Here is a 24,543-nt window from a genome sequence, read left to right as displayed (position 1 = left end):
ACCTGCAAAGTTGGAGGCTCAATTCCAAGCCACCAGAGAAGGTTGGTGGCTCCTGTGTTCCAAAGTGACCCCTATGGCTATCTTGTTCCTGGCTTCATCTACCATTGGAAAACCAAAAGCAACTATGTCTTTAGCAAGGAGCTTTGAAACACCTCTCACAGAATTGCTGACTCATCCTTGATTTAAAGAGCAATGAACAGGTCTGACCTTTTTAGAAACAAACCATGGCACTACCTCCAGGAGACAGGACAAATTTCCTTTGACAGTGGACTACAGTGCCAGCGTGTATGGGGTGGTGCCTTGCCCAAGGAGTAACCCTCTAGCCTAGTTTCTGATAAAACCACCAGGAGCAGGACTATTTATTCATTTGAGAAGGGGTCTGGCTGTATTGTCCAGGCTGGTGTTGATCCTGGCCTCAAGTGATCCTTGTGTCCTGGCATCTCAAAGAGCTGGGATTACAGATACGAGCCACCACGTTGTGCCAGACCCAGGTTTTGTAAGGTGGCTTTGATGATAGGTTCTCAGAAAGAAGCTCCTTTCTCAAGCAAATTTGTCCTCCAAACTCAGAGCCGATGGGCTACAGGCCTCCGTGTAGAACATGTGCACGTTCTGCATTTCTCAAGGGAAGGAGACGTGAGAAGCCATGTGCTCATCTGCTTTGCCAAGGTCATCCTTTGCGTTCCCCTGACATCACAGTGGCCCTGACATTTCATAAAAGCACACACACGTGCCTCTTCAGTTTGGCCTTTTCGGATACTGTGTCTGCCAGGCCAACTCTGTCTCCCTACTTGTTGATGGTGGGCAGGAAGTCTCACTAATTCACAAATTCTTGGCCAGAGTGTGCCCATCAACAGGGGTTACACTTGCCACCTCCTTAAATCCCAGCTCAATGCATTCTCCATGCTCCTGGCTATTCAGGTAGGACCGCCGCACCTCTGTGTTTCGGTATGGGGCTCGCCCAGAGAGGCCGCAGCCTTCGGCAATGCATCAGTGCACGGAACCTCCGCCATTCCCAAGGTTCGCTCAAGGGGAGGAGTGTGCTTTGGGTACAGGGTTTCGGCAAGTCTTGGTCCTGAGGGCCAGGGTCACTGAGCGTAGGCTTCAGAAGGCGACTTCAGCGTGAAAACACCCACGCCTCCCTACCACACACACAACGAGCCTCGGAGGAGGGCTGGAGAAGGGGACTCCCGAAAGCGGGAGGCTTGCGTTACGTAGTTGAGATATATCCGAGCTGCTAAGTTACAGGGGGGTGGGGGCTGTCCTATTTTGCCACCTTGGAGATGTGGAGGGAGCTGGGGTTTTGCGACGGAGATCTGGATAGCTGGGACTGGCCGCGGAACGCGAGGCCGGGGTGGGACGGGGGCGGAGCAGGCGCTGCGCTGACTGCCGCGGCAGAAAGGGGGCGGCCGCGCCCATTTCCTCTGCTCCGCCGCGGCCGGAGGTATCCGCATCGGCGAGCTGCGTCTCCCGGGTGTCGGCCCCGGCGGCTCCCCGACCGTGCCCGGCTGTGGCGAGGCGGCTCCAGCCCAGCCTGTGGCAGCCGCGACCCCCGGGGCGCTCCGGAGCCCACAGCGCGGCGCGCGTGCCGGCTGCCTGCATGGACGCGGCACTGAAGCGGAGCCGCTCGGAGGAGCCAGCCGAAATCCTGCCGCCTGCCCGGGACGAGGAGGAGGAGGAGGAAGAGGGGATGGAGCAGGGGCTGGAGGAGGAAGAAGAGGTGGATCCCCGGATCCAGGTAGGGCGCGCGGGGTCGCCCCGCATCCGGGCTTCGCGAGGGCTGCTACGGAGGTCGGTGTCTACGCGTACAGCCACTTCGCAGCCCCCAGTAACTGTGGTCCGGGGACTGGCGGCCACATAGGGTGGCAGGAGACGGTCTGTATGCTCCGTTTCATCGTCTCCACAATGAGGAGGCTACAGTGCCCGCGTGGATGCGGCCTGACTCTATTGCGGGGAGCCCCCCGCCGACCCGTGGCAGGATCGGGGTCGGTGCAGCGTGCCTGGTGGTTCGGGCGGATGTGCAACAAAGGGAAAAAGGGGGCGGGGGCGCCATGGTATCCTCGGGGGTACCCCTGCCCGGCCGCGGCACCGCGGGCATGGCACGGCGTCCAGGCTCTGCGAGGAGGTGTCGCCCGCGTGGGCGCCGGGCACCGTGGGCGGGTGGGCGTTGCCCGCCCCTGCAGCGCGGGCTGGCACCGGTGCCCCGGGTGCAGAGTCCTCACTTGCCAAGGTGCCCGGCCTGAGCCGTTTTCCTTCTCTGATTGATTGTTAGCGAACTGAGCGGCTTATTGTCATCACTGGCTCAACGTTCTGCCTGGCTTGAAATTGCTTAAAACCCTGCTTTTCCTTGTTGTGAGGTTGGGCATGAAAAGAAATCGGGGACAACTGATGCGCAAAGCTGACGCGTGGAGGCGGCGAGGGGATTGGGCTGGCTGGCTGTGCCTCCATTTCCAAGAGAGATGATTAAAAAACAATTTCCAAGCCGAGATCTAGGAGTGACAGTTTCACCTCTTCACCCCTAAGCAAAAAGCAGAGCAAATCCCTTTCTAAGGCCCGTTTTTTCCTACCTTTTCAATAAATCATTTTTTTAAAAAAAAATGCTTTTAAGCATGCTCTGTAATTTCTGGATACCTAATTGGTTTTTTAGTGCACAGATCAGTGGTTGGGGTTTAAATGAATTGTTTTGTCAGGTTAGCAAGATAAAGATCAGGTGGAAAAAAAATCCTTGCATTAGAAATGCTATTAATTAAAGTAATTGGTTTGGAATAAATCGTGTGTTACTGGTATGGGATTATGTTAGCAAGATCCTTTGTTTGCATAGTAATGATGAGTTAAGTTCATGCTGGATACTTTTTTACAAAATGTCAGTTTGTAAATGTTTATTGAAAGGAATGGGATTAAAGCTAGTTTAAAACGTCCAGCTAAGTAGGTTGAATAATTGGCAGTGTGAAAAGATTTTCACCCTTTACAGAAAAATAATTCTGGTGAGTTAATACCAGAATTCTGCCCTTGATGATTTCACTGGGTTTATATTTTTGGCTTGGCCTTGCTTATTGTCTTTTACTGTTTTCTAAGCAAAGTTCTTGCTTAAGGCAGATGGTACTGTTTTGATTAGGCCATTAAACCATTTGTAACAGGTGGGGTTTACCTGAAGGCATGTACCTGGAATAGTTGACCTCTGACAAATTCCAAATGTCTCTGAAGACATTGTCAAAAGGGACACCCTCAAGAAAATGGTTTCAGAAATGCCGACATTCATTTGCTTTTCTAGTCAAGCCTCAACTGTTTGCCGTAAGAATTAATTCTGATTCTTCCCTTTTCCTGCAAATTGGGCTGGGGTAATTTTTCAGGTTATGGACTGAGTTATATTGGAAACAAAAGACGGATCCCTTAAGTCTTTTTTTCTCCCTCTTTTCTTCACCAGGGAGAACTGGAGAAGTTAAATCAGTCCACGGATGATATCAACAGACGGGAGACTGAACTTGAGGTACAGAGAGCTGAGTTCCTGTTCTTGGTGAAGTGATGTCACTCACACCGGCACGAGGCTGGTTAATTTTGTCTTCATAGCTGGAGTGTTATTGCTGGACCCCCCTCCTTGGGAGTTGAGCAACAGCTCCCTGACAGAATAAAATACACCACTGAGCTCAACCTGTGGGCGGAACGCATGTGGATCCAATTTCACATGTTGTTTTTCATTATGGAAGCTCCATGGGGCCTAAACCAAGTCTGTGCAGAGCGTTACACAACGCTTAAGCCCCAAGTTTTAATGTGACTGAAAGGACAGAGGGGAAAATTAGCCGAACTCTTTAATGGAGAACAATGAATGAGCTCACAAAATCTCTTACATATTCAGGGCAGTTCCTACCATTTGTCCTGGAAAGTGTTGTGTTGTTTCCTCTGACTTCGACCATTTCTTGACTTTCCTGTCCTAATAACTCACCCCCCGCCCCCCTTCTGCTTCCCTGCTCATTTCTTTATTGTCTGCTTGTGCATAGAATATAATTATAATGGTAACAAAAAGCTGTTTAGACTGGGAAGGCCTTTCCTGCTGGGAAAAATCTTGGGAGACTAAAACTTGATTTGGGTTTCATGTGCATTTTCCAACGGGAGTGTAAACAAGCTAGCATTCATCACAGCCTCCGATTAGTTCCCACCCCTTTCCAGTAGTGGTTGCTTTTACCACCCATCCGCAAATTTGAACAACCACTATATGTATTCAGGAGACTGTGAATTGACTGTCAGAGCCCCAAAGGGGACTCTCAGCAGTTTCCCAATGCAGGGAGCTGTTGGCAAAGTCTGTTTCTGTAGCAGGAGAAATAGCAAAAGTCAGTGGAAGGGACAAGAAGCACATGGTCCCTAAGAGTGAGGGTGTGGGAGATAGGAATATAATCTACCAGGATTCACTGGCAGCCTTGATTTCTGCTGCATGCGTAGGCCCTGGAGTTACCAAATCTGGATGTAGCAATGTGGATTAAAAAGCCTGTTGCTCTGAGTTGCGTGAAGGGTTATCGCTAACCACCTCCATTTCCATCGTAGGTATACAAGAGCATGGGCTGTCCTTCTCCCCAAGTAAAGTAAAATCTGTGTTTATTTACATTTCTTTCACTTATGAATTGAGTCTGTCTGTGATGTGGGGTAACTGAAACCTCTCAGGATCACAGATTTCTAATGCATTAAACAACAAAACTCTTACCATTCCTATAGGGCTTTAGCATTTACAGTGTTTTTTACACGTTTTATCTCATTCCATCCTGTCATACCAGCCTAGAGCTATGCTGTCCCATATGGTAGCCATGTGCAACGTATGGCTATTTGAATTTAATTAAAAAAATTTTTTTTTTTTGAGACAGAGTCTTACTCTGTCGCCAAGGCTGGGGTGCAGTGGTGCGATGTCTGCTCACTGTAACCTCCACCTCCTGGGCTCAAGTGATTCTCATTCCTCAGCTTCCTGAGTAGCTGGGATTACAGGTGTGCACCACCATGCCTGGCTAATGAGTTTAATTAAAATTAAGTAAGACTAAAAATTCCATTTCTCAGTCACAATAGCCACGTTTCAAGAGCCCAGTTGCCACTGTATTAAACTGCTGTCATCATAGAATGTTCTGGCCTGGAGAGCTAGGAGGGTAGGGACTATTTACTTTCCAGATCAGGACTCAGAGGCTCAGCATCTTCTGGTACTATGACGCCTCAGAGGCAGGGCTCCCATCTTATAGTCCCAGGCATTTTCCAGATCTCCTCCAGTTCCTGCATTCTATTATCCCAGTGCAGTGGTGCAATCACAGCTCACTGCAACCTCAAACTCCTGGGTTCAGGCAACCCTCCTGCATCATCCTCCCCAGTAGCTGAGACTACAGGTGCATGCCACCATACCCGGCTAATTTTTCATATCTTTAAGCTTTTTTGTAAAGATGGGATCTTGCTCTGTTGACCAGGCTGGTCTTGAACTCCAGGCCTCAAAGTGATCCTCCCACCTTGGCCTCCCAAAATGCTGGGATCACAGGCATGAGTTGCCATACCCATCCTGGAAATAGTCTTTTTTTTTTTTTTTCTTTAAAGCATTGATTGATTCTAATTGCTCGCCTACTATGTGCCGGCCACTGTTGTGGGTAATGAACAAGATGGCCCACATCTCAGCCCCAAGCATGCTTACTTTCTTGGGGTGAAATTGGTTAATCTGTTAAACTCTTTTTAGCCCTTACTTCTGAATCCCATTTCTGAATACACTTAGGTATTTGTGTGTCACAGGAAGCCACCGGACAGGTGTTTCCTGCCTGGCTCTGGAGAGCATTTGGAACCGTGTGAGAGGCGAACTGCAGGGTGTGAGGGGGTGGCCAGGGCTGGGCTGGGTTGCTGGCTGGCCTTTTCACGGTATTATAACCAAGACTGACTCACAGAAATATAATACAGGCTACATAAGCAATTAAAAACTCCCTAGTAGACGCATTAAAAACGAAAAAGAAACAGCTGAAATGAATTTAAATATTTTGTTTAACCCGGAATATCCAAGACAGTACAATTTCAACGTGGACTTGCTATTAAAAAATTACTGACATTTTACATATATTTTTGTACTAAGTCTTTAAGATCTTTGGCATGTTTTACACTTAGGGCACATTTCAGTTGAGACTAGACACGTTTCAAGTGTTAGCTACATTTGGCACTGGGAGGCATAGGTTTAATAGGTGTTTTCTGTCACAAAGGAGCCAGGTGGGATTTCACCCTTCATGCTGGGCACCAACTGCTTGTCAGACACTGTTGGCCACTGCATTTATGTGGGTGAACAAGACAAAGACCTTGCCCTCCAGGAGTTTACGTTTTTGGTTGGGGTGAGTAGCAGAGGGGGGGGGGGTAATAATTACTGGTGGTGATAGCTGCAGTAAGAAATGTGACAGAGACACTGGAGGGGCGCTGCTGGAGGACGCCTGAGCAGATGCCTGCAGGGGAGCCTCTGTTTGCAGAAGAGCAGGTGGAGTGAGCCACTGGGGTGGTCAAGGGGAGTATGCCCAAGGATGGGGGGCAGGAAAATGAGCCATTTTAATATACAGTCAAGTCTTTTGTTTTTTTTTTTCCTGAGACGGAGTCTCACTCTGTCGCCCAGGCTGGAGTGCAATGCCGTGATCTCAGCTCACTGCAACCTCTGCCTCCCGGGTTCAAGCCAGTCTTCTGCCTCAGCCTCCCGAGTAGCTGGGATTACAGGCGTGCGCCACCATGCCCAGCTAATTTTTGTATTTTTAGTAGAGATGGGGTTTCACCATGTTGGCCAGGCTGGTCTCGAACTGGCTGGTCTTGAACTCCGGATCTCGTGTCGTCGCTACCCCCCCCACCCCCACCGCTGTCTCAGCCTCCCAGAGTGCTGGGATTACAGGTGTGAGCCACCGTGCCCAGTCTTGTTTTTGTCGTACTTGTATTCCATAAAGTTGTGAACACTGAATTAGTGAATACGGAACCATTGTTGTAGGGAAAATGCAGGGCTTGGAGCAAGCCTGTGGTCACATTTTCGTCAACTGATCAATATTAATCTTTTCAGTTTCCATTAAAAGACACTTTATTTACTATATACTATTGATTCATTAGCATTGAACTCAGGGCCACTTACCTAACATGTGTTTTCTCTGTAAGCCACATCACAGCCTGCTCGTGCTCAGGAAAGCTCACTAGACAGCACTTCTGCACTTCCCTTATGGGCCATTTTTAACAGCAAAATCACCAAAGAAAGCACAAAAGTGTGAAAGACATGGCACTAAGTAGACCGTGAAAAGGACACTTGTTTACAGGATGGGCACTGAAAGCAGGAGGCAGAACGTCGCTCCTGTGTATGTCGGTGAATGAACCTGAAAGGGCTGTGTGTATTGATTTTGGGGTTACATATAAATTTTAGCGAGTAGACGAATTCACAAGTATGGAATTGGCAAATAATGAGATAGTCTACTTTCAGGGCCCCCGGGGGAAGGTATTTTGCTGTCCCCATTTCCTTTCCCGTTGCCTTTTGATTGCGATCTGGGGCGTTCCGCACCTCTCGTGATTTTTGTCTGATGAACCTGAATTGGTGACCAGGCTTGTGGTAGCTGCTAATGGTGCAGTTGTCTGTGGGTAGCTGTAGACTGAGGTGTTGCTCCTGAGGCCCACATTTAACATCCCATTTCTTGTCTTGGCCACTTAAATTTCAGATTGCGAAAGGGCCTCTGGATGCCAGCCATCTGCTGTGTCACTTGGATGTCTGTCTCTTCCTGCAACCTAGGTTTGCCTCTGACCTTATTTGAACAGTGCTGGGTCCCCTTTGCACGCTGATTTATATCAGCGAAAGCCAACCTTTTCAAGCTGTTAAAGGAGGAACCTTTTAACCAGAGAGCCCTTGGATATAAGCCTGATGTTTTAAGTTAGGAAAATAAACATTTTCCCACAGATCCATTGATCAGTCAGCTTTATTTATTTATTGAGACAGGGTCTTGCTCTGTCACTCAGGCTGGAGTGCAGTGGCACAATCTCGGCTCACTGCAGCCTCAGCCTCCCGGGTTCAAGCGATTCTCCAGCTTCAGCCTCCCAAGTAGCCAGGACCAAAGGCTCACACCACCACGCCTGGCTAATTTTTGTATTTTTAGTAAAGATGGGTTTTGCAATGTTGGCCAGGCTGGTTTCAAACTCCGGAGCTGAAAGCGATCTGCCTCCCTTGGCCTCACAAAATGCTGGGATTACAGGTGTGAGCCACTGCGCCTGACCAGCTTTTTAATTCACTAAGTATTTATTGAGCACCTACTACGTGATGGGGGCAATTTTCGGTGATGGGGACAGAGCAGTGAAGAGAATGGACAGAAGTCCCCGCTTTTCTGAGGCTTACATTGCAGAGGGGGTGGAAAACGCAATAAAAAGTTAAAATACACATGGTAGGTTATCTGATGTATACAAAGGAGGCAAAGAGCTGGAAGGGACTCAGCTGGTGGGTGTTTGGAGGCAAGGGGAGGGAGAGGAATGCAGTATTGTCTGGAGAGAGTGAGCAAGCCTCAGGCCATGTGGGGGAAGAACATTCCAGCTGGAGGGCGCATCAGTGCTAAGCCTGGCTTAGCTGAGGACCAGCAAGGGGACCTTGTGCCAGGCATGGGTGAGTAATGGATGGAAGAGGAGGCAGTGAGTCAGAGATAAATGGGTCATTCAGGTGTGCGACAGCCGTGCTAGGTGAGGTAGTAAAACTCAATATGCTGATGTAATTTTTAAATGCCTATTTTATAGGTCTGTCTCTTTTCAAATGTTTGTTAAAACAGAAGCCACACTGAGAATTTCTAAGTCTAATCAGAATAAAGATTTGTAATATTTTATGCCCATATATATGTGGTTTTAAGCACAATTTGTAATGTTTTCATCATTTCCCGTGCTTGCTCTGAAAGTGGGCTGTTCCAGGGCTGTGAAGGGGTCCTTTCTTTTCCTCATTGCTCAGGTCAGGTGGGAATAGTTTCTGCTTATACTTGCAGGGTGGTTTGAAAAATCTTTGTTTCTGAGTATCTGTGTTCCTCAAACATGCTTAAGCCAGCACTCATTATCTCTGCCTTTCCTCCCTCTGAAAACCAGCAAATGTTTTCTCTTAAAACTTTTTTTTTTTTTTTTTTGGACCCAAGGAGCAATGCTACAACCAAAAACTCTGTTTTGAGCTTAGAAACTTGGAGGTGAGAGTAAACTGGAAGCTACCCGGCCCCTCCCTCATGAATTATTAGCACAAATCAGGAGAAAAATTCCTCTATCAAAGGACAGTGATATGTCCCAGCACTTTCTCCATTAAAACGTGTGGGTGGAATGCAGTAGGGACTAGGTCCTGTAAGACTCAGTTGTGCTTTGAAGAAACTGCTAGGGAATGTTTGAAGCAATAGATAGACCGGGGGAGGGAGGAGTAACTGTTTCTTGAAGCTGCACCAGATTCCAGGCCTGGTGGCAGGCTGCCCGGTCTAAGCTGGCAGAGCCCCTACACCCCTGACCTTCTTGTCCACAGGTGAGATCTGGTTGAAGTAAACATAGGCCTGGAGGCCTTCCTGCAGCAAATACTGTGTGGGGCACTGGGGACCAGGGTGGTCAACAAATAATCAGGCACGTCCCTGCCTCATGGAGCTTGCCGTCTCCAGGATCCAAGCAAGCAATTGTAGTGGGGTGAGGGGGATTCTAGGAGAGTCACTCAGGGCCCTTTGAGAGGCCAAAGCTTTGTTGAAATAGGGGGCATCAGAGTTGAGGCCTGCAGACCCCAAATAGTCTGAAGAGATGACATCAGCCTTAAAGTGGAGGAGGAAGAGAGCTGACGTACAGACATCGTCTGCAGGTTGAGGAAGGTTGGGGTGGGGAGAGGTGGAGTGTTAACAGGACCTTTGGTGATTGGCTGATTATAAAGAAAAACACATGTGTGGTCTTTGCGTCTCTTCAGGGTAGCCTGAGCCAGGGCTGCTGCACTGCCCCCATAGCTCTGACTTGAAGTTTGGCCATCAGAATGGTGGTACTGAAGGCCTTGGGCTTCAGTGGTCCCCCCATACTGCTTATTTCCCTTTGGGGAAGTAGGTGAGTGGAGAAACATTTGAAACTTGTAGAGTGACTTAGCTATAGGACAGCCGGCAAAGCTTGGCCTCTGGAGCCAGACCGCCTGGCATTGAATCCCAGCTCCCTCTTCATAGCTGGGGGACCTCTGGCAGATTATGTAATTTCTGTGCCTCAATTTCTTCTTCTTTAAAATGGGATTGTGTCTCAGTTTTTGCTGTGAAATAACCAAAACCCAAAGCCGTGGGGAAGGGCAGGTGGAGGGAAGACAGCTGTCTTGACATCAGGTGATAAAGGCTGAAATCAGAGGTCTGCTGACTTCTAGGGATACTTGGCACATGGAAGCCTCAGTCTCTTTGTCTTTGAATCTGGGGGCTGCAATTCTTGCCTACATCCCTGGGTAGCCTGGAGGATGGTAAGGGATGCTGTGTGAGAGAGTGCTTTGAGAGCTGCCCAGCCTGAGTGGACAAGAGGGCCCCCTGTGTGCTTGGCTGGCAGGGAGGGCTGAGACCCGCTGGGCGCTGCAAACAGAGAAGGTTCCAATGAGATGTCCACTGGGGCCAAACTGGCCATGGGGCCTGGCAGTGGCTCTGTTGTTCTCTTACCCCAGGTCCTGCCATGACCTTTCTTTGTCAGATTGGCACGGGGAAAGGGGTCAGAGGGAGGGCTCGTACAGGCCAGGATTACAGCGGGATGGACTTTGTAGTCACTGGATCAGCAGGGCGTTGCGCTGTGGCCTGCCTGCTGTAATGTGAAAATTAGTTTCCCTGAGTGAGCCCTGCTTTCTTTCTTTCTTTCTTTCTTTCTTTCTTTCTTTCTTTCTTTCTTTCTTTCTTTCTTTCTTTCTTTCTTTCTTTCTTTATTTGAGACAGGGTCTCAAAAACTGGAGTGCAATGATGTGATCTCTGCCACTGCAACCACTGCCTCCCAGGTTCAAGCGATTTTCGTGCCTTAGCCTCCCGAGTAGCTGGGATTACAGGCATGTGCCACCACACCCGGCTAATTTTTGTGTTTTTGGTAGAGACGGGGTTTTGCCATGTTGGCCAGGCTGGTCAACTCCTGACCTCAAACGATTCGCCTACTGCAGCCTCCCAAAGTGCTGGTATTACAGGCGTGAGCTACTGCGCCCGGCCTCCCGCTTTGTTTGTGTTTTTTCCTGAGACAGTGTTGGTCTCTGTTGCCCAGGGTAGGGTGCAGTGGCACAATCATAGCTCGCTGGAGCCTCGAACTCCTGGGCTCAAGTGATCCTCCCACCTCAGTCTCCCAAGTAGCTGGGACTACAGGAGTGCGCCACCACGCCTGGCTAATTTTTGTTTTTGTAGAGATGGGATCTCTCCTTGTTGCCCAGGCTGGTCTCAAACTCCTGGGCTCAAGCAGTCCTCCTGCCTCGGCTTCCCAAAGTGTTGGGATTACAGGCATGAGCCGCCACACTCGGCCTCCCAGTCTGTTCTTGGACAGACTGACCGTGAGGACAGTTGTGACACTGGTAAAACACAACCTTGTGTTCTCCTTTCCCTCCCCAGAACCTGTCCACTTAGGCACATGTTGGCTCATGAACATGTAAGATTCTGCCTTGCCTGGGGGCATTAGCATTTTAAGAGTGGCCTTTCACTTTAAAAAAAGATGATGTGTGGATATGGACAAATGGCCATGGTCTACTTAGTGGGGGGAAAAAAACTATACATAAAAAATATATAAAACTATATAGAGCATATATAAAACCATATATATAGTAAAAGAATATATGCATATGAGAAGACAGGCCTAACATAGTTATTATTTCTTTTTTGAGATGGAGTCTCACTGTGTTGCCCAGGCTGGACTGCAGTGGCATGATCTTGGCTCATTGCAACCTCCGCCTCCCAGGTTCAAGCGATTCTCCTGCCTCAGCCTCCCAAGTAGCTGGATTACAGGAGCCCACCACCATGCCTGGCTAATTTTTGTATTTTAGTAGAGACGGGGTTTCACTATGTAGGTCAAGCTGATCTCGAACTCCCGACCTCAAATGATCCGCCTGCCTTGGCCTCCCAAAGTGCTGGGATTATAGGCATGAGCCACCGTGCCTGGCCCTAACATAGTTATTCTTGTGTGGGCCAAAGAATGTGAACTGCTTGTTACCAATTATGGTGAAGTAAATACAGAAATTGAGAGTAAGACTTTAGATTTTTTTTTTTTTTGGCAGTTTGATGTTGTGACATCCAGGTGGCATTTTACTTTCCTAGTTTGTTTTTATTCTACAGAAATATTGATTTACGGTGGATTGGATGGGAGAAGATCCATCACCACATTGTTTGAGAAGCCTGGCTCTAGAAAAATGTACCCTCAGATGTTACCAGTTGTTGTTGCTAGCTGCTGAGGATGCTGGTGATTTTTAGTTTTCATTTCTTGGTGTTTTCTGAAATATTTACAATGACCATATGTTATAATTTTCATGGGATGGGGGTGGGGAATGAAGTCTGTTGTAAAAAAAAAAAAAAAGTCTTTATAAGCCAAATAAATGAATTTCTCTGGAAGGAATTTTAGGAACTATGAAGGCTGGTGGGAAAAACCTTGGATTGGTTGTTCCTGCCTTAATTGTAGATAAAACCTGATGTTGTGGGTTTGCTTGATGAATTAGTGTATTGTTAAGCTACTCTAGTTGTAATTCATGGAAGGATGAAAGTGCTATAAAGGCACTTTAGGATCTTCTACAGCCAAGAAACCGTCATATATATGCTTATTTAGAAAATACAATAAATCAAGATATAATGGAAAACATTCCAAATATTAAGAATATTTAGATATTCGAACTTAGTTACTCTGTGTATTTGACTGTTAGCATCATTTCTAAATCAATAAATGTGGGCACGTATAGGTTCTTGCACAACTTCATTCATGGTAACCACATTAGCAAAATGCTATTAGTGGCCAAAACATGTTCTGGCCATTGGCTAGAACATAGAAATAGCTGTCTAATATTGACATGGACTGTATTGCCTTAAAAAATCCTAGGCGTTTCTTCCTTTTAAGCTACAAATATCAACAAGATAATACACAAACTCTCCTGGCCCCTCAGCTGAAACCCATGGCAGGATCATAAGCGCTTGCTATGGCAGTACACGCCGACTTTCCTACAAATCATGTGACTGTATCCCCAGCTGTATTCAAGGTGCCTACCCTGTGACTCTGAGGTGTCATATCAAAAGAAGACAGGCTATGGGGGTTGATGGATTCATTGCTATCCCTGTGGTTAATGAGAATCTTCAAATCCCCAAGTTGACAGAGATGTGGTCCCTGTGGACTGTAGCCTTTTAATTTTGAGCTGTTATTTTTCTTTGTCAGCATTTGTTGTAGGGACTTTAACGTAGTGGGGGGTGTGTGTGTGTGTGTGTGTGTGTGTGTGTGTGTGTGTGTGTTTTGGCTGGATGAATTAAACATCTATTGAACCTCATCCTTTGGCAGGCAGCCCAGGTAACTTTGCCCAGCCCTTCTCTTTGAGAGTTACTTAGTCTGCCGATTGCCACATAGATGTTTCCAACATTAAAGACTACACTGCTTTTTTGTAGTGCATTTTAACCAAGAGTATCACAGAATTTGCAAAGCAGCTCTTGGAGAGCTCAGCAAGTCAGCCTCTTTCATTTCCTTAAAGGAAGATGGAAAAAATTTTGTTCTATTCTTGCCTGATTTTTTTTTCCTTTGCTGTGTTTTGCTGGATTATCTAAGAGATGTTAATGTTTGCTCTGACAGAAAGAAACTGCTGTCAGGGAGACAATGAGAGGAATATCCGCTGTTTATTATAACTGCAGCCCAGCCCTCTTAATATAAATCTTTTATTGTTTGGCATTAAACCCAACCAAAGCATGATGAATGGGATTTTGTTGTCTTCATTCACCACACCCTTTTGTTTCCAGCATGCAAAGGGATTCAGCTTCATTTTGCTAGATTTGAAGCCCACAGATTTAATGTTCTCTTACTTGATTTTTGGCTTTATTGGAAGAAGAAAGGGGGTGTTTTTCTTCTTCATTGTTCTGGTTACTGTTTCTCCCTAACAAATTATCCCAAGCCTTAATAGCTTAAAACAACTGTTCTATTTTGCCTATGATTTGTGGGTCAGGAATTTGGAGAGGGTTTTGAGAGGGCTCAGCTGGGCGGTCCTTGCTTGAGGAGTTTTATGCAGTCAGATGTCAGCCTGGTTGTAGTCGTTGAGAGCTTGGTTGGACGTCAGAGATGGCCTACTCTCGTGTCTGACAGAGGATGCTGGCTCTGAAAGCTTATGCTGGGAGCTCAGCTGGAGTTGCAACCAGAGTGGCTACGTGTGACCTTTCTAGTGTGGTACTTTTGCTTCCTTTTGGTTTCTGGCTCCTTCCAGAATGAGTGTCCTAAGATGACCAGGTGGAAGCTTCCTGGCTTTTTCTGAGCCTTGAAACCTTCAGAGCAGCTCTTCTATTATAATCTGTTGGTCCAAGCAGTCATGAGCCCACCTGCATTCTAATTCTTCTTGATCCTGGGGCAGTGCCAAAGAATTGTAGGCCATATTTGAAAACTGCAACCCTCATGGTGATGTAGAGACAGTGGCTTATTTTGAGGCCTGTAGGACATATACTTTCTTCCTTTCCTCCCTTCCTTTCTGTGGGGAGACTTCATAAACAACCAAATTTCAGTGTCTTCTTGAGGTGCTTTAATGGTTAACCAGCCAGCAAAGCAAGGACTTTGGTTAGTATTCCCAGTGACCTTAAATAAACCAGCAATGATAAAGGCAAGATGGACAGTTTTTAGCAATGCTGTGGGCCTTGCCATAGGGAATTCTTCGCCACTTTGCCCATTTCTTAAAAATTTTGTCTGAGAAAAAAAATTATGGCATGGCTTCAATGCCTATTAGAAAAAATTAGTGGAGCCTAGAGCCAGAGGTATACAATAATTAGACTGTTGCTTTGTAATTCAGGGTGGTAGGGTTCTAAAGCCCCTTGGGCTATTCCAGATAGATGTGCTGTTTTCTTTCTCTGCCACTGGTTTTTGCTGGGTCTTCTCTGGGGAAAGAGAGTCCCGGTATTGCATTTATTTGATAGAAATTAAATCTGCTTCCCCACTTGGAACTTGTTAAAACCACACTTCAGTGTTATGAAACTTCAGGTCAAAAAAGCATAGGAGGCTGGGTGCAGTGGCTCACGCCCATAATCCCAGTAGTTTGGGAGGCCGAGGCCAGCAGATGGCTTGAGGCTAGGAATTTGGGACCAGCTTGGCTAACATGGCAAAACCCTATCTCTACTAAAATACAAAAAAGAAAAAGTAGTAGCCAGGTTATTGTAGTGCATGCCTGTAATCCCAGCTACTTGGGAGGCTGAGGCACAAGAATCGTTTGAACCTGGGAGGTGGAGGTTGTAGTGAGCCAAGGTCATGCCACTGCGCTCCAGCCTGGGTGACAAAGCGAGACTCTTGTCTTAAACAAAACAAAAACAGAGGAAAGCTTTTTTTTTTTTTGGAGCTGACAGAAACTAAACTACATAGCTGCATAGCATATGATGGTGGAAAGTGTGGGCTTTGGAGCTCAGAGCTGGATTTGAATTCTCTCTCTGCCTCTTAATGTGCTGTACAGTCTTGGTAAGTTATATCAGCTTATCTGGGTTTAATTTCCTTCTAAAATGTGAAGGGCAATACCTGTCTTACCAGGGCTGTTAAGGGTTAAATATGGTGATGTTTGTAAAGTGTCTGGCATGGTACCTGGCATATATGTCCAACAAATGTTGATCCTTTCTTCCTCCAGCCCCTTAGCCAGTTATTAAATAATGGCACCTAAGTAAAAATAACCACTATTTTGTGAAAGGTTATTATATGCTAAGTTTTGTGCTAAGTGGCTACTATAGTTTATCCTATTCATTCTCACAACAGTCCTTCAGAATGTTGATGAGAAAGGGAGGCACTGAGTGAATAAGTCAATTCTCTCAGGTCACACAGTCAGGGAGTGGTAGAGCCAGGATGTATAATGAATCCAGAAATCTGAGGCTGGAGCCCATACCCTTAAATAGTTTGTGTTTGGAGGCATAGCAGATGCATATTCTGAGACCCCCACTGAGGCTGCTTAGATGAAAGAATGCTGTCTAGAACTTAGGGGACCAGGTTTTCAATCTTTGCCCTGATATTAATCAGGTATAGATCCTTGGGAGAGGATCTTTATCTCCTGAGATTTCAGTCACTTCATCAGTGAAATGGGAGCATCTAAACTAAAAGAGGGCAAACTTTTTTCCAGCCCTGATATTGTTTGACTGGGATCTGTATTCTGATCTAGCCACATGTTGAATAAATTTTGAACCACCTTTGGTCTTGACAGCTGAAGAAATACAAAAGCTCTGTAGTCAATCTATGCTGTAATAGGCTTAAAATTTTATTTTTGTTGAAACAATACTTGAATATAGTTTTTTTAAAAAGAGCCCCTGATAAGTTATAATGAAAAATGAAAGTCCTCTACCTCACTCCCCCGCACCCCTAGTTCTATTCCGATGAAATGATGTTTTTAGTTGTTCCTTCTGGTCATATCTCCTGTGTCTCTAAAGTTACAGCCATTGACTTTGACTTTGGCTCTTTTGCATCCTGTGCTCTCCTTTCTTAACATTTTGATTAGCTGAAGGCAGGAGGGAGGTTATCCAAAAGCCAGCAGAAGTCAGCCAGCCAGCCTGCCTGGAATGCTGTGGTGGGTGGATGTGTGATTCCTGTGCAGGCTACACTAACTGATCTCTAGAGCTTTCTGAGGCTGGGCCATGAACTCGCCATATTGCCCTGATTGTAAGACTTGTGCTAATTATAAAGTGGACCTTATATTTCATAACAGCTTGGGTGGTGGTTGAAACAGCCCAAATAAACATGCACATCAATGGTGTAATCTGTCTGAAATCTAATGATTGTGAATTTTTGAAGAAAATCGTAGGTCTTGCAGTTGAGGAAATATGTGAAGCCTCCTGGCGTAAACATGGAAATAGTGCTTTTGTGGTTGAATTCAGTAAAACACGGCTGTTTCAGCATTTCTATATCCTCTTACACAAAGAATCCTGTGGATTTAAGAACATGTGTTTGGCCATAAATGAAAAAGCACTGGGTCCCCCAGTCTTTCTAGCTGTGTGCATGAGCACGTTCTTGCTTATGTGCATGCAGGGTTGTTATGTAACTTCAGTCCATCCTCTCGGGCCTTGTAGGACTGACCCCTGTGCTTGCTGTCACGTTTAAAGGGCTCATGAGGTTTTTCTTTTGTTCATGGTGCTTTGTATCTTGGGCTTTTTTTTTTTTTTTTTCCATTTCATAGCAGATGAGTAATGTGCCCACATCATATCATAAAAAAATTCGAGGATGGCATATCTCACACATGCACTTGAATACCCGGTCATCACACGTACAAACTACAAAAGAATCTACCTTGGGCTGTTTTAAACATTTTTTTGTAATTGGTTCAATTCCATTCTGGTGCCTATGTAACATCAACAAAAAAGATGAACTGAAAGCAAGTCTTGGCTGGGCATGTGGTTCACACCTGTAATCCCAGCACTTTGGGAGGCCGAGGCCAGCGGATCACGAGGTCAGGAGTTTGAGACCAGCCTGACCAACATGGTGAAACCCCGTCTCTGCTAAAAATACAAAAATTAGCTGAGTGTGGTGGTGGGCGCCTGTAATCCCAGCTACTCAGGAGGCTGAGGCAGGAGAATCACTTGAACCCGGGAGGCGGAGGTTGCAGTGAGCCAGGATTGTGCCACTGTACTCCAGCCTGGGTGACAAAGCGAGACTCCGTCTCAAAAAAAAAAAAAAAAAAAAAAAAAAAAGCGAGTCTTTTCCAAATAACATTCTACAAAATAACTGGCTCATATTGTTTAAAAATTGAGGCTATGAAAGACAAAGACAAAGTTCCAGATGAAAGAGTGTCAGATAACAAAATGCCAAGTGTGACTCTTAGATTGAATCTTGGACCAGGAAAACAATTTTTGCCCTTTATTATAAAAGAAATTAGTGGGACAGTTGATGCAATTTGGAGAAAGCTGTAGACCAGATTAATAGCGTTGTACCAATGTTAATTTTCTGACTTTGATTATTGTACTCTGGTTATATAAGTGGATGGCCTCATCTTTAGGAAATATGCACCTGAAATATTTCAGGGTAAAGGGGCATGGTGTCTGCATCTTTCCCTCATCTTTTCCAAGTTTGAAATTATTTCAAACTAAAAAGTTAAAGAGCCTTTTGCCCTAACTCAGCCTCCAAATAGCAGCACTTCCCTTTGGTTATGGAATCTTGACACAGGCCAAGGATTGAAAGGAGGGCTGCAGTGTTCTAGGAGGTGGAACTGGGTGCTCCCCTGCTTGTTTGGAAACACTTCATAGTTAGATCGGAGTTCTAAACCAGACCCTTTCTGTCTAGGAGGGAATTGGTTCTACTTAGGCCTTAAAAGGGTCCAAGACCCTTGTTAACCTCAGAGGAGGGAAACTTGAAAGAGAAAACCATGATGACCCTTATATTTTCTTACTTCGTCTCTGTCCTCTTAGTGAAAGGAACCTCTTGGTGGTTCAGATAAGGACAGGCAGTGCGATGCCTTGGAAAGGGTTGGAGTGAAGAAATAGGATCTGGCCTAAAAGCTGTTGAATGCACAGGGCTTGCCCAGAGGGTCTGGAGCTGCGCGATGCCCAAGCTGGGATTAGACTATTCTGCATTTTGTCCCACAACCCACTCAAATAGCTTAAATTAAAGGGAGGATTTTCTGAAAGGTTGTAGGAGTCTCATGGAACTCAAGGGAGGGGAAGTGTCACTGGCTCTGATGGGTAGGGAAACCACATGTTTCAGTTGGCCCTGGCAGTCTTGGTGGATGCCTGTGGTCCCAGCACAGTTATTAATAGTGCCTCTCCTTATTCTCAAAAGTGTCCTGTTTGATTGATACATCATATGACTGTGTTGTCATAGGATTAGAATCAGGAACCCGGGCCATCTCTCACTGCCCCTCCCATGCCACCTCATGGTTCTCTCCACATTTGCTTTTTTCTGTCTCTCACCTCTGTTTTTGTCTGTCTCTCCCTCCTCTGGTTTCCTCTGTTCTGATTCCTAAGAGAGGGAGTCTTGTATTGGAAACACGGTGGCAAGTCCTCACAGAAGGAAGTAGCAGGTCTGGCTGACACTCTGAGGGGCCCCTACTCCTGAAGTTGGTCAGGGCCTGAGATGGGAAAAGAAAAGGACTCAGGGGAAGGGGAATTAGGTCCCTGGTTTCCAGCAGTGATCTTGAAGTTCTCCCCAACTTGAAGATCCTAGTATATTCTTCCTATTCCATTCCTTTCCATTTGTATTTGTCACCTTGGGGCTGTGTTTCACCTGGGTCTTCTAGTTGGATGACACCAACTGCTGTGGAATTGGGCCTATGCCATGAGCAGGAGTGTTGTGGCTGGCTCCAGCTCCCTGGTGGTCTTCATCCATACCCCTGCTCTCTACCTCTGCTTCTTCCTGGCTCCTACACCCTCCTGCCTCGGCCTTTCTGGTTTGGCTCCCTTGGTCCCTGACTCTGCCCTGGTGTACTCTTTGTGCTTCTATCTCTGCTGCAGAATTCTTAAGGTAGAATCAGCTTGCTCTGGCCCTCAGGGCTATGAAAGCCCCTCCCAGCAGGAGCTGGGACTCAGAAGAAAAACCAGACAGAGGCAGGAGGGAAGGCATCCTGAGGCCCCCAAAAAGCATGGCAGGATCTCTCAAAGCAGAGAAGGATCTAGGGCTAGGCCTGTGCTGTGCAATAGGGCAGCCACTAGCCACACGCAGCTATTTAAATTATCATTAAGTCTTTTGAACCTGGGAGGCAGAGGTTGCAGTGAGCCGAGATCGCGCCACTGCACTCCAGCCCTGGTGACAGAGTGAGACTCCATCCCAAAAAACAATTAAAAAAAAATCACTAAGTTAATTAAGTTTTAATTTTTTGAGACAGAGTCTCGCTCTGTCACCCAGGTTGGAGTGCAGTGGGACGATCCTGGCTCACTGCAGCCTTGACCGCCTAGGCTCAAGCAATCCCCCTGCCTCAGCCTCCCATGTAGTTGGGACTATAGGCATGCACTGCCACACCAGGTTAATTTTTGTTTTTTTAGTAGAGATGGGGTTTCATTATGTTGCCCAGCCTGGTCTCAAACTCTTGAACTCAGGAGATCCTCCCACCGTGGCCTCCCAAAGTGCTGGGATTACAGGTGTAAGCCACCGTGCCTGGCCCCTTGAAGTTAAGTAAAATACAAAACTCAGTTGCACCAGCCACATTTCAAGTGTTTGCTTGGCCACAAGTGGCTGTGGCTTCTGTGTTGGATGGCACAGACGTAGCACATGTCATCGTCACAGAAGTTCCATCAGCCAGCACTGGAGAGCACTTGCTCCCTTTTCACCCAAGCGCTATTTAAAGTGGTTTCTTTGTGTGTTCTAGTAGCTGCCACAAGTGCTCTTAGAGAATAGATTGGATGGGTGAAAAGAAAGCATGATTTGTATTAGGTTGGTGCAAAAGTAATTGTGGTTTTTGCCATTAAAAGTGATAGTGAATGGAACATTTCAGGTGCCTTTACCACTGGCCAGTAAGTCAGGATGTTTTCATAGTGCCTTTTATCATAGAATTCTAGTATGTTCCTGCTAATGGAGACTTTCCTATCATTCTAGGGCTGGATTTCCCTAACTCCAGTTATTCTGCTGCTGCCGCCATCATTTTTGCCACATCCTAGGACTGCATGTGCTATTTATTCCATGTTGTCTTTTAAATTGGTTCATGTTTTTACTTCAGGTTTTTTTTGAGACGTTTCGCTCTTGTTGCCCAGGCTAGAGTGCAATGGCATGATCTCGGCTTATGCAACCTCTGCCTCCCAGGTTCAAACGATTCTCCTGCTTCAGCCTCACAAGTAGCTGGGATTACAGGTGCCTGCTACCATGCCTGGCTTTTTTTTTTTTTTTTTTTTTTTTTTTTTGTATTTTTTAGTAGAGACTGGGTTTCACCATGTTGGCCAGCCTGGTCTTAAACTCCTGACCTCAGGTGATCCACCCTCCTTGGCCTCCCAAAGTGCTGGGATTACAGGCGTGAGCCACTGTGCCCAGCCTTACTTCAGTTTGAAAAGGAAATAGCCTTATTATAAATGGAAAACCATCAAAGGAAAATACATTTTTTAAGCAGGCGTTTTTTTAAAGAATAATATATATATAGGAAGTGCCCACCTTGTCAGGGTACAGCTTATGACTTTCAGAGTAATGTTATGTTGTTTCTGGTGGATTGTTTTCCTTATCAAATTCTAGCAGATTCCCCTCTTTATGGAAGGCTCTGAGCCTGGATTAGCTTCCCTTTTCTTTAAGAAAGAGATTAACAAACGTATACAGGTGCTGAAGACATTGTGGTACCAAATGGAGTCTTTCTCCCTGACAAAATCAGAAGCATTTAAAAAAGATCTGAGAAGCAACAACTGCTTCATTCTTATTGAAAGTACACTCTTGTCTTTGGTTCAAGAGGGGTCTATGTAGAGCAGGCCTGAGGGCAGGTGGCATGCAGCACACTGGAGATTTTTTGGCTGCAGGTCCCCCTTCACATTCTTGGTAATCATTGAGTACCCCAGAGAGCTTCGTTTTTGTGGATAATATTAATATTTGCCATATAAAAATCAAAAGACATTTATTTCTAAGGTCTATATTCATTAAAATGACAATCAGCCTATTACATGTTAACAAAAATAATATATTTTATGGAAAAGGACTATTTTTCCAAACAGAAAATTCAATGAAAGAGTAATTGTTTTACATGCTTTCGCAAGTCTTTTTAATGTCTGGCTTAATAGAAGAGCTGGATTCTCTCGCCTACTTCTGCATTTCATGTCATTTCTTGCCGTGTCACCTGTCAGGTAGCTTCTGGAAAACTCTACTGAACACTCGGAATGACAGTGAAAATGGCAAGTCTTTATTAATGAAAATGGCTTCCATCTTGCAGACTGCTTGAAAAGATTTCCAGGTGCCCCACCCCCACCCCCACCCCCACCAGTGGTTTCACCAGACCACACTCTGAGAACCACTGGTGAAGTGACTGGCACACTGGACTAGAAGACTGAAGATGGCTGGTTGCAGTGGCTCACGCCTGTAATCACAACAGTTTGGGAGGCCGAGGCAGGAGAATCGCTTGAGCCCAGGAGTTTGAGACCAGCCTGGACAACACAGACCTCATCTCTACAAAAAATTTAAAAATTAGCCGGGTGTGGTCGTACGTGCCTGTAGTCCCGGCTACTTGGGAGGCTGAGGTAGGGGCATTGCTTGAGCCCAGGAGGTGGAGGCTGCAGTGAGCCATGATTGCGACACTGCATCCAGCTTGGGTAACAGAGAGAGATCCTGTCTCAAAAAACAAAAAACAAAAAATACTGAAGATGTCTGCTTTCATCTAACATTTGACACTTGATAGTTCTGTGACTTTATGCAAAGACATTAGGTCACCTGGAACTCCAAGGCTCCAGTTTTCTTTTGTTTTTCTTTTTTTGAGACAGAGTGTCTGTCACCCAGGCTGGAGTGCAGTGGCGTGATCTCAGCTCACTGCAACCTCCACTTCCTGGGTTCAGGCAATTCTCCTGCCTCAGCTTCCCGAGTAGCTGGGATTACAGGCACCTACCATGCCCGACTAATTTTTGTGTTTTTAGTAGAGATGGGGTTTTGCCATGTTGGCCAGGCTGGTCTCGAACTCCTGACCTCAGGTGATCTGCCTGCAGCCTCCCAAGGTGCTGGGATTACAGGAGTGAGCCACCGCACCTGGCCTCCAGTTTTCTTATCTGTAAACTCGGGATGGAAATTCTGGCTGAGCCTGTTTTACAGGGTTGTTGTGTGTCTCAGATAATGCCTGCGAAACCTCTTTCTGCCAACTGAAAGTGGTATACTTGTAAATGGCATTAGTAAGGATCTTTTGAAGTTTGGTGTCGTCTCTAACATGTAGGACAGTTATTTTTAAAACATCACCATCCCATCTTTAGCTCACTTAATTCTGGGGACGCCTGTGAAGAGGAAAAGCCAGGATTCTCAGTTTCCAGGCAAGGTAATTGAGGTGAGCAGGTGAGCGATTGGCCAGAAAACAGGGACTCATCCTGTGTGCTGCATGTTCAACCTGCATGCTGCTTCCACTGTATACTGGAGCTGGCCGGTGTGGTTTAGCTTGAGCTCTTATCTGACACGAGGCTGTTTGTCTGACACACTGACACAGTCAAACAGGGAGACTCTACCACCCCCAGCAATTCTTTGCTTGAATAAATTACCTTCAGTCTGAGTCACCTAATGGATGAAACACAATTTTCACATTTGAAGAGCTGAGGCCTCCTCCAAGCAGAGGGAACTGTTTAAGAACTCTTTCAAGTGCTGATCTAAAAACTCCCTTGGTAAACAGCCCTGGGATGGTAAACGGATTCTTTTTCTTGACTGGGGGAAGATCTGCTTGCTCTCTCAGATAAGTTTGTACTTTTGAGCCACTCCCCTCCATGGCTCATTTCCTGCAGGGAAAGCAGTCAGCTTACTCTCCTCCCTGGACATTCCTGAAGCCACCCCCACTTTGATCTTGGAAAACACATTTGCTTGTAATTGCAGGAGACAAAGAATCACAGTCAAGTCTTTTCTTTAAGAAACGAGACAGAAAGTCTAAGTTCAATTGTGGCAAGGTGGTTTTAAGATGTATTTAAAGAAATGCTTTATAAAAGCTAGGTTGAACTAAATTCCACAGACTCTGCTCCTTATACACACGGCTTTATTGTCAGGCTCTCCCCTCATGATGCCAGGATGGCTGCTGTCTGCTGCAGGCTTTCATTCCATCCTCTTAAACATCTCAAGTGGAAGAAATTTCCTCTAACAGTTGCAGAAAGGTCCCGAAATGAAGTCTCATTGGTTATGATGGGTCATGTCTATCGCCCCTGCTCATAGAACAATCACTGTGGCTAGGAGTATGACTGTGGCCAGGCCCTGTCACATCACTAGGGACTGAGAGGTGGGGGTGAGGACCAAGGAATATTAGGGCTGTAATGCTGGGGAGACAGGAAAGATTTTGGTTTGTGGCCTCTCATACCTCAATACTTTTGGGAACTATTACCCAAGTAGCTGTGATCCTCAGTGGAATGGAAACAACTGGATGGGCTTTTTCTTATGAGGGGGGTGGAGCGGGGAAGACTGGCTTTGTGTTCAGTTTCAATGCATCTTTGATGAATAGGCTTGTTGGTGGTTGGAAGTCAGCCAGTCATGCATCATCCTGTCAGCACAGCCTCATTTATAGAAGGAAACGCTGATGTCAAATCAAGTCTTCTGGGTTTAATACCCTTTGATGGTCACACACTTAATACAGATAGTCACAAAAAGGGCATCAAGTCAGACTGGCAGGCCCTGAACCTGCCCATCAGAATCACCTGAGGAGTCTTTTAACATACTCTGCACCCAGGTAACAATTTTGTAAAACCTAAATTTGATCAGGTCATGCCCCTGCTTAGAAAAATCTATGGTATTTTACAGTTGAAAACAAAAAAGCAGGCATGGTGTTGTACACCTGTAGTCCCAGCTACTTGGAAGGGGCAGGAGGATCCCTTGAGCCCGGGAGTT

The 24,543-nt window shown here is 46.1% G+C and overlaps 1 protein-coding gene and 1 non-coding gene across 4 annotated transcripts in view; one reads left to right on the top strand and one right to left on the bottom strand.

Annotated features, from left to right (window-relative positions):
* Positions 1-743: 743 nt before the first annotated feature.
* The window catches only part of SH3BP5 (SH3 domain binding protein 5), a 78,248-nt gene continuing 54,448 nt past the window's right edge, over positions 744-24,543 (top strand). The window contains exons 1-2 of one of the 3 annotated variants that reach the window (XM_055381093.2): positions 744-918; positions 3,422-3,484. In XM_055381093.2, the coding sequence (XP_055237068.1) occupies positions 901-918; positions 3,422-3,484 (81 nt within the window). In that variant the 5' untranslated portion in view covers positions 744-900. Of the gene's footprint in view, positions 919-1,260; positions 1,736-3,421; positions 3,485-24,543 lie in introns of those variants that run through there. The other 2 variants (XM_031009178.3, XM_031009179.3) reach the window with 2 other exon arrangements.
* LOC115934235 (small nucleolar RNA U13) lies at positions 17,270-17,378 on the bottom strand. Its single transcript, XR_004070055.1, has one exon. It is a non-coding gene; the product is annotated as a small nucleolar RNA U13 (small nucleolar RNA).

Source organism: Gorilla gorilla, chromosome 2 (assembly GCF_029281585.2).
Source record: "Gorilla gorilla gorilla isolate KB3781 chromosome 2, NHGRI_mGorGor1-v2.1_pri, whole genome shotgun sequence".
In the NCBI taxonomy this organism is placed as follows: domain Eukaryota; kingdom Metazoa; phylum Chordata; class Mammalia; order Primates; family Hominidae; genus Gorilla; species Gorilla gorilla.
Note: the sequence above shows the minus strand (reverse complement) of the source record. Positions and strands in the feature narration are given on the sequence as shown.